This window comes from Tachypleus tridentatus, chromosome 10, assembly GCF_004210375.1.
Source record: "Tachypleus tridentatus isolate NWPU-2018 chromosome 10, ASM421037v1, whole genome shotgun sequence".
Classification (NCBI taxonomy): Eukaryota; Metazoa; Arthropoda; class Merostomata; order Xiphosura; family Limulidae; genus Tachypleus; species Tachypleus tridentatus.
The window spans coordinates 158862722-158877380 of record NC_134834.1 but is presented as its reverse complement, the minus strand read 5'-3'; the positions used below and the strand labels follow the sequence as shown (position 1 = coordinate 158877380).

The 14659-nt window shown below is 31.6% G+C and overlaps 2 protein-coding genes across 4 annotated transcripts in view; one reads left to right on the top strand and one right to left on the bottom strand.

Annotated features, from left to right (window-relative positions):
* Positions 1 to 14659, bottom strand: part of LOC143230756 (uncharacterized) — a 187598-nt gene that overhangs the window by 172244 nt on the left and 695 nt on the right. Inside the window, exon 2 of one of the 2 annotated variants that reach the window (XM_076464871.1) lies at positions 405 to 9831. The exons of the other annotated variant lie outside the window; for it this stretch is intronic. Coding sequence (XP_076320986.1) covers positions 8322 to 9806 — 1485 coding nt within the window. The 5' untranslated portion in view covers positions 9807 to 9831 and the 3' untranslated portion in view covers positions 405 to 8321. Of the gene's footprint in view, positions 1 to 404; positions 9832 to 14659 lie in introns of those variants that run through there. 2 annotated transcript variants of the gene reach the window in all.
* LOC143230753 (dachshund homolog 1-like) overlaps positions 3051 to 14659 on the top strand; it is a 117125-nt gene continuing 105516 nt past the window's right edge. The window contains exon 1 of one of the 2 annotated variants that reach the window (XM_076464865.1): positions 3051 to 3090. The gene's annotated coding sequence lies outside the window, so the exon portion shown is untranslated. Of the gene's footprint in view, positions 3091 to 9863; positions 13436 to 14659 lie in introns of those variants that run through there. The other variant, XM_076464866.1, reaches the window with a different exon arrangement.

Genomic DNA, 14659 nt, shown 5'->3' with positions numbered 1-14659 from the left:
CCTCTAGTCTTACACTACTAAATTGGGGACGGCTCGGTGCAGTGGGCTAACAACCAACTCACTTAAAATCCTGTTGAAGAATCCACAAGTGATTGCGGCCCTATGTTCCTTGATGGAATCGAGTGGTGAATGAATGAATGTACCAAGGTTACCGAAACGTAAAGTGGGTATTTATGAATTTGTCTTTTATTGTTGAATTTCATATTTAATGTTAAGATGGTGTCCTTTTGTATGCCTATAAATTGTTGAATTTATAAATTAAAATAAATTAAGCTAAAGAGAACCTTAAAACATTTTGAAGAAAACGAATTTGGAAAACTATATACGCCATGTACCACATTTATATTGCATAAGATTCACCTATGTAGAACATTTTCGCAGCACAGTAAATGTTTCTCAGTATATACAGATACATAACTTGTTTTATTGTTTGAAAAATACATACATTCTTTAAAGTTTCTAAGCCATTACTGACCTATGGTCTCATTATTAGGCTGTATGTAGTAATAACTGATAGAACATATTTATGTGGTTTTTGAAAAGAAACTTTTCAGTGATTTCCTCTTTTCTATTTATTCAACAATTTTTTAATTACGTGACGCAAAGTGCATTTTTACTTCCTGCCAACATTTATGCGTACTATTACTGCTAGAAGTTTTCTTACACATATAATCATAGAAGGAGATCATAATATTTACTCTGAAATAATGTTCCTCACTCTTGACTTGAAACACACACAAAATTGTTGATATCTACGAAATATGTCTCAACTAGATTCCGATATATTCGTGGTACAATATATGCCTGTCATTTATTCAAAGACATAACCAGTTGATAATGGATGGAAGAGTACGGTCTAAAGTTTGGGTTTCTTTCTTCCATTTTGTATATGATTAAGCTATAAATAGGCATAGGTTGTAGGCGTTTTATAATAAACAATACATTACCTTGCTTGAAGAACACAACCGTCCGTCTGCTAAACAAAAAGAACCACTACAGTTACTGGAACACAAAAAATGTAATCTTGACCATTATATCCTCACTGCGATATACACCATAATCGCTGTCTAACTGCACGTGTAATTGTAAAATTGAATGAAACAGCTTTCACAAAACTTGTGATTAATTATCAAGAATTTATTTCTGTTTTACCTTATACGCAAAGTAAAATGGCGTCAACTCCTCCCTTTCGTAAAGTTTATTTGTTGGGAATCAATCACAAAGCTACACAATGGGCTGTCTGTGCTTTGCCCATCACAAGTATCAAAACCCGATTTCAGTTGCCATATTTAATTATAAGATTTAAAATTATATGCAACATTTAAGGTTGTATAAAGATTTGTGAACTGGTAAAAAATAACAAATTGTTACCAGTAATTAAAACTTATATTTGTATGTTCCAGGGTTTCAACGATAACTCTTTGGCAAATTGTATGTTTATATTCCTTTTTCTTTTCCTCTGTCATAATATATGATAATATATGATGAAACTTTACGCGCAATGAGACAAATAAAGGTCTAAAAATGGTGTTTCACTCATAAAAACGGCTACGGAATTTATTAATCTTCTGAACAGATTTCGAAAGTATGTACCTCACTTAAGGAATTGGCTTGCAACGCATTAAGTGAGCGTTAATCCTATCAATACACACGGATTCTTGCTAATTCCACTTTTCAAGTATAATATCCACAAGTCCCCTGCTGGTACAGCGGTAAGTCTACTGATTTACAACGCTAAAATCAGGAGGTTCAATTCTCCTCGGTGGAATCAGCAGATAACCAGATGTGGCTTTGCTACAAATAAACACATACAAACACACAACAGAAGTTATAAAAAAATAACATTTAAAAAAGGAAGAAGAGCATAACTCCACCTCATTTTCCTTGGATGACATTCTAAAGTAGGTAAAACACAAATCCAACTTTTAAATCTATTATTAAAGAAAATTTCCATATTTATACACACAGTTATAAGTTTCGACGCTTTCACTTGCCCTCAGGCCTGGCATGGCCAAGCCCGTTAAGGCGTTCGACTCGTAATCCGAGGGTCGCGGGTTCGAATCTCGGTTGCACCAAACATGCTCGCCGTTTAAACCGCGGGGGCGTTATAATGTTGTGGTGAATCCCACTATTCGTTGGTAAAAAGTAGTCCAAGAGTTGGCGGTGGGTGGTGATGACTAGTTGCCTTCCCTCTAGTCTTACACTGCTAAATTAGGGACGGCTAGCGTAGATAGCCCTCGAGTAGCTTTGCGCGAAATTCAAAAAACAAACAAACACTTGCCCTCTTCAGTCTTACAAACAAATGTTAGGCTGAAATAGACAGGAGAAAGTGTTGAAACATGTATTCGTATAAATTTGGTTTTGTTGCGTATATTCTAAAGTTCCCCATTGAGTCAGTGATAAGAGGGTTTGATCCTCCACAGTGAACAGGGAGCAGAGCAGTTGAACCACTGTGCATCTTTGCGCTAAAAACGACAATAGATATTTTAAATACGTTTCGGGCGACAAAGCCGAATACAGAAAGTCACGTGCATGAAGGACAACTAAATAAAATTATTCATTCTTACTGTACCGTAGTTTATATACTAGTTTTATTTTTCTATCATTTCTATATATTCATATATTTTATTCTTCCATTTAAATAGCAGGCCATTTTGAAGAATTTTCTAATGATGAATAAACTATTTTAAAAGAGCTATTTCAAGTAAAAGCATAAAAAGTTTCTAACCAGTTGTCAACAAAATATGTAATGTGGACTTTAAAAAGTTACCAGGACATTTATATTTCCTGGATATACCTTTGGGTCAAAAATAAAATTTGCGACAATATCTGACTAAATGAACTATCGAAATATTCAAGATGAGGGTTTACAGATAACATTTTGTTTTATTTTATTGTCTTAATTATGCCTTTTCTATTTTTCTTGCTGTCAAAATCATCATTACTTTTACAGAGAAAAAAAATCAACTTCAACAGTTTCAAATTCCATTTGTCTATCTAAAAACTTTAATCTTGCAATTATATAATGTTAAACTTACTTTCTTACAGTTACCGTCAGATGACAGGTCAGTGGTACACAACCAAGCAGAAGTAGGTGCAAACTTCGAATTTTTGTATAATAAGAGCTATGTTAAAAATTTCTTTATTATAGTTTTAACTAGTTGATCAAGTATACGCTTTAATTTTCGCGCGAATTCTGCAATTGGAAAATGTAAATACATAGAGTAAGAATGCAATTATAAAATTGTAATTTCATTTTGATTCTGAAACTTTGTACTCGTTAGGGGGTGGCTAATAATTACGCTTATACTAATAGTAAATCCACAGTGATAAAGAAAAAACTTATACTCCAATTACATCAGAAGAAGATGAAACTTGATAAAAAGAAATTTCGTTAAACTAAATTTAGCAACAAAAATACAGCAGCCTCTGTTGATCGTATTTGGGGGATTTAATTGCACTAGTCACAGAATCAGATTAAAAGCCAGTACTGGTCAAGAAATAGTACTATTAGTATTATTAAGTAATAGTACTGCTAATAATAATACTGTATTTATTATATATAGTACCAACTGTAGTGTTACGTATGCAACTGTATGTTACTTTCACCAGCAGTTAATTTTTATAAACATTTTAACGTAAATATCTTATGAGAAGTGACTGTGATGAGCTGAAGGGCAGATTTAATTTCCTGTGTTATTTCCTTCAAATTTTTTTTTAAAGAACATTTATTATTAATGCATCATGAGAAGCGAGTTCAATGGACTAATTTACCGGTTCCTTTATTTATTATACCGGTCTCTTATACAGTTTAAAGATAGCAAGGGGCCTGTTTAGACATCATTGCTTTCCTATTCACCAAACTAAACAAACAAACAAAAACCCCACAAAGTCAGCCCTTATCATTTACATATATGTCAAGCCTTCCATTAAACTACCTTAAATTAACTACATGTGACTCATCTGAAGGTAACAAATTCCAAAGGCCAATTACCCTGGTTGAAAAATAACACTTAACCAAAGGTGACTACAACCCTACTCAAATTTATATTTGTCTCATACTTTTAACAATCTCACCATTAAGTTATCCTGAAATACAGTACCACATTCTCTCATTCATCAGAACATATTTTATACAACTACTTTTTAATAATTATATTTAAAAATTGTAGGTAATAATTCTTTACTTAATGAACTCTACTACAACCACACATATATAAAAACTCTTTGACAAGAAAAACTGTATAATACAAATATTTCATAGACCTCAATTCAGTCACAGGTATACAAGTACAAACAACATTGAAGAAACCATAAATATATGTCATTTTTAAATAATAGATAACACTATATTATGCAATACAACAGATTTACCAGAGTTTGACTTATATTTCTGTTAATTTATAAATTATCAGAAACATTGTAGTGTTAAATTTATCAATAATTCAATGTAATTATCACATGTCTTTACATAGTTAAAGTTATAAATATTGTTAAAAGAGAATTAATACTTGCAAAACTTTGGCATGCTTAGAGTTATTTAAGGGATAATAATGAAATGGAGTTCATAGTGTGTGATAGGTTTTGGATAGGGTTATATTTGAGAATTATAGTCTTGGTTTTATTTATGGGAGGCTTGGAAAGATATATTTGGATATTTGCTGAAAAGAAGTGAAATATTGTTTTGAAAAAGTGTGCTCTATTAGAAGAAACAAAAATAGAAAATTAGAGAGGAAATCAAGTAGAACAAGAAATGGATAGAGATTGGGTAAAAGTCATTTTGGGAGAGAGTAAAAGTAAAGTTGCTGGGTTTGCAAGAGTGGACATTAGTAAGGGTTACAGAGGTTAGTGCAGTTACTATAAAGATATCAGTCAAATAGTCTTAAACCTTTGACTACTTTCAGTAAAGAAGGAAGTAAAAATCAAGTACATAATTTAGTGAGGGACTCCCTCATTGAGTAAAGTGTTAAAATATGTAAATCCATAAAAAAAGGAAGGAAATAATAGTGAAAATCAAACCTAATTGGATTATAAGGACATCAAGAATAAACAATGTAAGTTTAATAACTTTAAATTAATGGAAAGAATGAAAAGTTTACACAACTGCAAAGAAAGCTTATTAAAGAAATTGGGAAGTCAGAAACAGCTGGTGGATAATGTTAAAACTAACAGCAGGAACTTCTTAAGCATGTTAAAGGTGAAACAAATTTTAACATTGGGATTAGGTTCTCAGATAATGAGGATGACATGTTATTTCTTGAACATTAAAGAGATGGCTGAGTTTGTAGTTTTCTATGTTTATATTTTTTAACCAGAGGCATTATTAGCAATATTCTTGGTCTTTGAATATTCTATTGGAAATGACCTTAGTTATTTAGATAGTAATTCCTTAGTATTAATTAAAAAGATGGAAATATTAAAAACAAAGCATCAGTACCACACAATATTTTTCATAGGTTTTAAAAGGATGCCAAAGATTAGATGTATCAGTTGCTTTCAATTTGGGTAGGTCACCAGATAGTAAGTAGCTGTCCAAGGAGGATTCAAAAATGTCTAATGTTTTTCCTATTTTTAAAGGAGTTGCCCTTGAAATTGTAGGCTAGCTGGTGTTACTTTGTAGTAAGAAAAATTGTGAATGGTGGTAAAATAAATCCAAAATCATTTTGTGAAACATGATATGAAAAAAAGCCAACACAGATTTGCTAAAGAGAAATTTGGCCTTGCTAATAGGTTATCTTTTTATTTTTTAAGGGTATTAAATATCTGGGTACTGGAAAACATATAGACTTGGTGGGATTTTAGATCTTCGGAATACTTTTGTTAAGATGTCATGCAGAAGATTAGTTGAGAAAAACACCAGTAAGTGTTGGAGGAAACTGATGTGCTTCAGAGGTATTACTTGGACCTTTACATTTTTTATTTACAATAATAATATTAGCAGTGGAATAATTAGTATATTGGGAAAGTCTACTGATAACAAACTTTTAGGTATTTTCAACTGTATTTAACTTGTATCAATTGGCAAGTTGTTAAATTACTTTTATTTATTATGTGTAGAGTAATAATTTGGATGATTGCATATTTATTTTTGATTAAACAAAAGAATCTTGGCATAATGGTAAATAAATCAGTCAAGCCAATGAGCCAGTGTTGCTAGTGATAAAGGTAACAGAAGTTTAGGATGTATTTATAAAAATAGTATTTGCAAATACAAAATATAATTATCTGTCCATGAAAGTTTCTAGTTAGTCCTATTATTAACTTTGTTTGATCAAAACAATTGTGAACTTGTGGGATACCAATAGCTCTTGAAGAAGCTGTAATACTGAGATATTGAGCTGATAAGTTAACATTCTAGAGATACAGTTTGTGATCTTATCTAGTTAGTCTTCATTTGGAATTATTATTTTACAGTTTTAGTCACCTTAGCTAAAAAGGATAATGGTAACAACACTAAGGAAGGCTGCTAGGATAGTTCATAATATGAAAGGTTCTTTTAGAGGGATAATTAAGATCTCATGTTTTTGCATGAGAAGAGTAAGAGATCTTACTGAAGCTTACAAGATATCTTTCTGTTGTATTTTAAAGACGATTGATGACAGGACACAATTTTAAGATTTAAGTGGTAGATAAGACTTAATTTAACATAGGGACAACTTAAGACTATTTGACCTTTTGAAGCTCTTCTTACACACCCACCCTTCAGAAAAGTAAAAAATTATCTGCCTTTATTTTCAGTAAGCTATAATTTTGTGATTCCTCTTTTAAACTCTTGTTAAGTGCTTCCTTTCACTACAGTCAATGGTGAATCATTCCATAAGGAAGTTAACCTGTTTGAAAATAACTGCTTAAACTGAAGCATAGCTTGTCTTTACCAAATCTTGAACCGTGTTCATTTTGCTGTTATCTTCTGAATATAGCACAAAAACATCTCCCAGATAACTCTTTGAACTTCAGTAAGACTGCTTCATAGCATCCTTTTTTTGATAGAAAATAAGTTAAGAGATGATTTGTAGTAGAGATCAAGTTAAATATTCAGTTAGATTATCTTGGAGAAGAATTAGAATCTAGACTTGCTTACTATGGTGTATGTGGATGTGGTATACAAAGTAGTGAATCTTATAGGAAGAATGAAAGAAGATTCAGCTTTTGTAGTACATATTGGAATAACTAATATTAAGAAGAGGTAAGCAGCAAGTACAAAGAACTACTGCTAAGTTTCTAGGATAGAAAATATCCAGTAGGTTTTACAGTGATTTTCCTTAACGTCATGTTTAGATGAGAGTTTAGTATAAAGTTCCAGGTTTAAATAAAAGGTTAGAGAGAAATTGTCAACATTACCATATTTTATTGGCTTGTGTGTAATAAATTTAACGGTAGGTAAGAGTTATTTGTTTATGGCAAGTGTTGAGAAAAGAATTGAATGGCTTATTTGATGATTATTTAAAATACAGGTAATGATAGTTTAAGGACATTGTATATTTTTAACTGATAAGTAGACTTAGGATAAATAACTTGTATCACTGGATGTGAGGGATTCTGCATAAAGTTTATTATTTTGTTTGTTTGAATTAAGTACAAAGCTACATAATGGGCTATCTGTACTCTGCCCACCATGAGTATCAAAACTCATGAGTCTGCAGAGTATCTACTACTGTGCCACTTAGTATATTATACACAATTATCACAAGCAGAGGAACAAATTTGAAATGCCTCAACAGAAATATTAAGTTTTTTTTTTCTAAATAATAAGCCAGAGTTAAGTGATATGAAATTTATTGGTCAAAATGAAATTTTAGCCAGCATTGACACCGAAATAAGTTGAGAAGGCCACAGCTGATGCTAAGAGTTACTTCTAATACCTCTGAATGTGTAATGTACATTTCAATTTAAAGGATTTTTATGCTTATGTTAGTAGTAGAAAGAGAGCCAAAGGAAAGAGTAAACGTTTTAAGAGATGTAAGTGGGAATCTTTGTATTAAATAATAATACATACTCAATTATTAGATATTTCTGCTGATACAACACAGATAATACATAATTCTTACAAATAGGAAATATGCTCATTGAGATAGAAGACGACATATTTTGATAATATAAATGTAATTTACAATATATATTTGTACAATTTGAGCTGGAATGTAGTATTTATGATAAATTCAGAAACAACTAAATATTTCAAATTAATTGTGGTTACAATCTTTACTTAATTTCTGCAAAGACATTTAACATTAATAATGAGGAAAACTCCTGGAAGCAAATGAGTACTTAGATTTTAATACTTCCAAAAACCAGAAAGGTTAATTCTAAGATTGCAAGTTCTAATTTTGCCTGCAGTTTCTGAAAACCAAGACTATCAGCAAAACAGCCAAGACAATGACTATTGTAGACAAAGCAATTAGAATGTAAATGGTGGTTTTGGAGCTCACACTGTGGTTTGATGATGTTGAACGAGGATAAAATGTAACACGAGTTTTACCAGGAGTTCTGGTAACTTTAACACTGTCATCTTTGGGACATAAACTATGGGTGACTCGATGGTCCAAAATAGAGTATCCATAGTACGATGCTGGCTCTGAACAAATAGTCTGCTTTGGATTCTTTAGCTTCATTTGTCCAGTGATAACTTTATTTATCAACCATTTCAGTCGGCAGTCACATTGAAGTTTATTATTGCTAATGTCGAGAAACAAAAGGTTTTTTAGTAGTTCACTTTCGTTACTTCTAAAGGTTTTAATCCCAACAGATTGAAGTATCAGAGTTTTAAGATGACTCAAACTTGAAAGCAAAACATCTGTATTAAGAACATGCTGAGCAATATGTGGACTTCCCTGAAGATCAAGTTCCTCTAGCTGTGTAAGCTGTTTGAATACATTTCCTTTCAATTGAACATCAGTAGTTATGTGGATTAGTCTAAGGGATTTTAAATGAGACATGGAGCTGAAACTATGCTGATTTAGTGGAGGTAGTGGGATGTATCTTATTGCCAGTGTTTCCAGAGTGTTAATTTGAAAAATTCCTTCCCAAGTATTTGGAAACAAAGAATCTTTTCCTTCAAGCTCTAGTCTTTTTAGCTGTTTAGTCTCTTGAAATACTTGTGGTTCAATTTGTTGAATTTGATCCCCAAGGAAAAGTTGTTCTATGTGATTACCAAGGAGAAACTCCTCCCTCATTACTGAATCATAGGCATTACCAGATAGATCTAAATACTGTAAGTTATCTAGCTGTTGACCATGAAAATTTACTCTTCTGATATGGTTATGCTGTAACTGAAGTTTGATAATATTCATTGGCAAATCTGGAATATCTGTCAGATAGTTTCTATTAAGGAATAGGATAGTGAGTTTTTCCATGAAGGTAAATGTTTCATTCTCTATGACTTTCACATTGTTGTTATCTAGATATAATTCTCTCAGATTGCTTAGACCAGAAAAAGTTCTGGATGTGAGTTTTTGGATCATGTTATTACTAAGATCTAGTGCAGATAAGTTTTTGAGGCCTTCAATGTCAAAAGCATGGTCCTGGATCATTTTAATTTTTCCTTTAAGATCAAGTTTAGTTAACTTACTTGGAGTGTTTACATCATCTTTATTAAGTGTTTTACCAAGGTTTTTCATTATTAAAACAGATATATTGTGTGTCAGTTGCTGTGGAAAATACTTTGAACACACTGCTGTGTCAACTATTTTCTGATCGTATGTGGAAGAACACAGACACATATTTCCACACAGTTGTGCAGTATCACAATCAGTGCAAACCATAAACAGAGAATAAAGAAACATAAGCATGTGGACCGCTATCATCATTTTCTCTTTATAAGGTATCCCTTATCTGGAAGAAAAATTACAGTGAAATAACTACTTATTTCTCAATTATACCTTATATAAGAATTGTTTATTATTTCAAATTTGATACTAAACTTTGAATGTTAAGTAAATTAGTTCTTGTAAGCCTTCTTTTCATTTTACAGTTTGTTTCATAAACTATTAATCTCAAGATTTCATGAGAGGTTAAAGATCCCACTTCATCGATAATGTGTACTAATATAGAAGACACAAGTTTGAAAATATTAGACAACATTTTTACCATTAATTTTTCACTTGTGTTTTATTGTAATGTTTTGTTGGCCTGTGAAGTATTTTTATTTTGTGATGGACTTTCTGAAAGCATGTTAAGTATATCAAGATTATGTAAGGCACTAATTTAGTTGTTGTTTTTAGGTTTACCTTATTTAGGCTGTCGAGTTTGCTTCATTATGTCATTAAACTTTAAGTTTTCTCAGTAATCATAATTTTATTTTCATTATGCATTTTAGTTTTTATGCTATGTATCTTATTATTTTAAAACTACTCATGATTAATATTCCTATATCACCTGTATCTTTAGTTGATGAACAGCAAAAAAATATATTTTACACATATTTATCAAACAAAAGTATAAAAGTGTACTCTCATACTCTATGATAGTTGTGAACGCCACAGTGAACTAAATGAAAAAGGCTTTCTTGTAGCTTGTATTCTCAAGATGGCTGGTATGGGTATTAGCACTTTAATTAAGATAAAGTACAGAATGTTTTGACCTTCTTAGGTCATCTTTAGCCATCTTGAGAAAAAAAATTTTACTTCAAGTGGCTTTCTCATTATCACAAGTTTCTTCTAGCTTATTGTTTTTGGATTATAGAGCCCTGTTTGTTTCCATATCCTATTTGTTGACTAAGAAAGTGTTTTCTTATGATATATGATATCCATAAACTGTGGCTACCTTTCTGTTTAACTCTTGTTTTTGTGTATTTGCATTCTCTACTCATTTTTGTACAGTTTCGTTTATCCATTCAGCTTTCTTCTTGAGGGCTTTAACTTCTGAGTTAACTCATTATTGAACAAACTAACATCATAATTTTTCTTCTGCCCAACATATGTAATGTGTACTTGTTTGACCCTTGACCTCAAATCTCTTTCCTCTGGTGTATTCTTTTATCTAAACTTTATACGTCAATATCTTGTCATCTTGTGTACTTGTTTAAGTGTTGACCTCAAATCTCTTTCCTCTGGTGTATTCTTTTATCTAAACTTTATACGTCAATATCTTGTCATCTTGTGTACTTGTTTGAGTGTTGACCTCAAATCTCTTTCCTCTTGGTGTATTCTTTTATCTAAACTTTATACGTCAATATCTTGTCATCTTGTGTACTTGTTTAAGTGTTGACCTCAAATCTCTTTCCTCTGGTGTATTCTTTTATCTAAACTTTATACGTCAATATCTTGTCATCTTGTGTACTTGTTTAAGTGTTGACCTCAAATCTCTTTCCTCTGGTGTATTCTTTTATCTAAACTTTATACGTCAATATCTTGTCATCTTGTGTACTTGTTTAAGTGTTGACCTCAAATCTCTTTCCTCTTGGTGTATTCTTTTATCTAAACTTTATACGTCAATATCTTGTCATCTTGTGTACTTGTTTGAGCCTTGACCTCAAATCTCTTTCCTCTGGTGTATTCTTTTATCTAAACTTTATACGTCAATATCTTGTCATCTTGTGTACTTGTTTGAGCCTTGACCTCAAATCTCTTTCCTCTTGGTGTATTCTTTTATCTAAACTTTATACGTCAATATCTTGTCATCTTGTGTACTTGTTTGAGCCTTGACCTCAAATCTCTTTCCTCTGGTGTATTCTTTTATCTAAACTTTATACGTCAATATCTTGTCATCTTGTGTACTTGTTTGAGCCTTGACCTCAAATCTCTTTCCTCTTGGTGTATTCTTTTATCTAAACTTTATACGTCAATATCTTGTCATCTTGTGTACTTGTTTGAGCCTTGACCTCAAATCTCTTTCCTCTTGGTGTATTCTTTTATCTAAACTTTATACGTCAATATCTTGTCATCTTGTGTACTTGTTTGAGCCTTGACCTCAAATCTCTTTCCTCTTGGTGTATTCTTTTATCTAAACTTTATACGTCAATATCTTGTCATCTTGTGTACTTGTTTAAGCCTTGACCTAAAATCTCTTTCCTCTGGTGTATTCTTTTTTGTAAGCTTTACTTGTCAGTGCCCTGTCATGATGTTCACTTGTTTAAGTTTTTTGTTGACTTGTATTAAGCTCTTTGCATAATTAGGAAGTTTTTCTTTTAGAATGTTATGAATCTTAGCTTGTTGTTGTTCTTCTCTTTGATTTATAACATAAGGTGGAATGCATAAATAAACATTCATACAAATCAAAATATACCTTTATTTTTCTTTTGCAGCCTTGTATTTAGGTTTATGTAAAGTACATTTTAAATTAAAGTTGAATTATCTCCAAAAGTGTAATTTGTTTATTTTCAAATGTTTCTGCCTTAAGTTTTAATGACTTCTTTTTTTCTAGATTCACTTTTCCATTGAAGAAAATGGTACACCCTACTAATTACTGAACATTTAGACCTCCCTTTCTTAATTTTTGGTCTGTGTGAGAATTTTGTTCATCCACAAGTAAAGTATTGCATTTGAAGTATACATTTTTAGAAGCTGAAATCTGAAAATATTATTATCTCTATATACCTACATTTTTTCTCTTGTTCTGCATATCTCTATACAGAAGGTTAAATATGTTGTATTAAAATAATATTGAATATACAAGTCAATAAGTTGTGATAATCACAACCAATATAAAGTTTTGAACTGGTATGTATCAGAACTACATTTTGACATTGTTTGATATTTTCTAGGTAGTGAGATGCTACAGAAGTTTTATTACTTTTAGAAAGGCATGTAACAACATTTTCTGATACCCATATACCCAATGGCATTGGAAAAACAAAATAACATGCATCGACTTCAGGTTCTAGAACCATCCAGAAAAAGACATAAAACAAGTCATACCCCAGTTATGATAAGCATTATGTAGCATTTTGTAACAAGTGAGAATCCATGAATACCTACGTCAGTGGAAAAAATCTGTACATGTGTCTTAAGAAACTGTATGCAACATAATAAAAAAGAATCTTCATTGGGAAAGGTAACATAAGTTGCATATATACAAATTGTTTCCACTATGTATCCAGGAAAAGAAGACCAACTGTAGAAAACTGTATGAATGATACCTATCTGGGAAAAAATGTCACAAAAGTTTATATATAGCTTCATAAGTTGAAAGTTATTTTCTACATATCAGTAAGTGGAAAGAGTTTCTAAAATTGGTGCTAGCATATCAGGATCTTTTTAAAAGAGATTCATTGCTTGGTACTGTACCAGGGACAAGATATGGATCAGTAGAGTGGATACAAAAGTCAAAAGAAACTATGTTTACTAACAGACCAATATTCTGGACTCCTTGAACCATTCAGAAATACTGACTTTGTACAGAGAAGAGGCCAACTGTATTATTATGGGCTCACAAAAATGAGGATTCCACTCACACTTCCCATTCAACTGTTGCATGCCTCAAGCAGCTAGATAATGAAGTGAGTATTCATACTAGTCAAGTTTACACCCATAATATCTGTGGCTATCTGTGCAATTAGAATGTCAAAATTAGAGGTAGAAGACTGTTTTTTGTAAATAAATTATGAAAAGAATTTAGGGAGGAGTGGTGCATTTTTGACATGAATGCCTTGCAACAGTGCTTTGTGAAATGGAAACTGAAAGTCATCAGATGCAACATGATGGGGTGTAATAAAGTGGTGAGGGTTCAAGTAAACAAAATAATGTGTTCAACCCTCATTATTTTCACTTGAGTAATGATATTTTGTGCTTGATAGGATGGGAGTATGCTCTATTGATGTAGCAAGATCTCAAACCTCTCTTACTTGAGAGTAAGATATCTTAAAATAGGCATGGAAGAAATTGAAAACAACAACAACATAAAACAATGAAACATCCAAAAAATAGTTTACCATCTGTACAGATTTACTTTATAATTTTGACAAAAGAGAAGTTTTACTTAGTAGGTTAAAAAGTTGATTGCTTTTATAAGCATGCAAGGAACTTGAGGCATAGTAGGTCAGAAAAACGTGTTTAAAATTATGACAGAATCCATACAGGTCCCATCAATCATTCTGTGGTTTATATCACCAATCATCTTAAGTTTTAATAATTTTTCATGTGGTAAGGACTAAAAAAATAATTCTGCTTATAATTTATTTCCCAGCCTTTTTAAAATCAAACCAAAACAAGTTCAATGATCACCAATATTAAACACTGGCTCACTCTGAATGTGTGTGGGTAGGGTTACTTAATGTCATAAGCCTTGTTATTCTGCAGTTTTTTGCAGTTGTTTTAGCAAATTAACTACTTAGAAGTATGCTTTTAAATCACTATTTAAAGCACTTTGAAATTACACGTACCATTAGATCAAGTTAGTAGGGCACACACAATAGTATAAACTTGTAATGAAACAATAGGCATGTTCCAAAGAAACACATTGCTCATTTTTTTCACTATACATTAAATGTATTTGCAGCAAAACATATTTTAACTTTATTTTGAGGAGGAAGTTTCAGTTTAGAGTTTGTAAATCAGCCATCTGAATTATTTAGAAGGGTGAGTTTTCTTTTTTGATTAACGGAAAAGAAGAATGTGCTTACATGTTGATTGTCTAATGATGGTTTATTTGCTCAGAGATTTACTGGTAGTAACATAGCTCTGACTTCAATGAAATATATTCTTCATTTAAGATAGAGAACCAC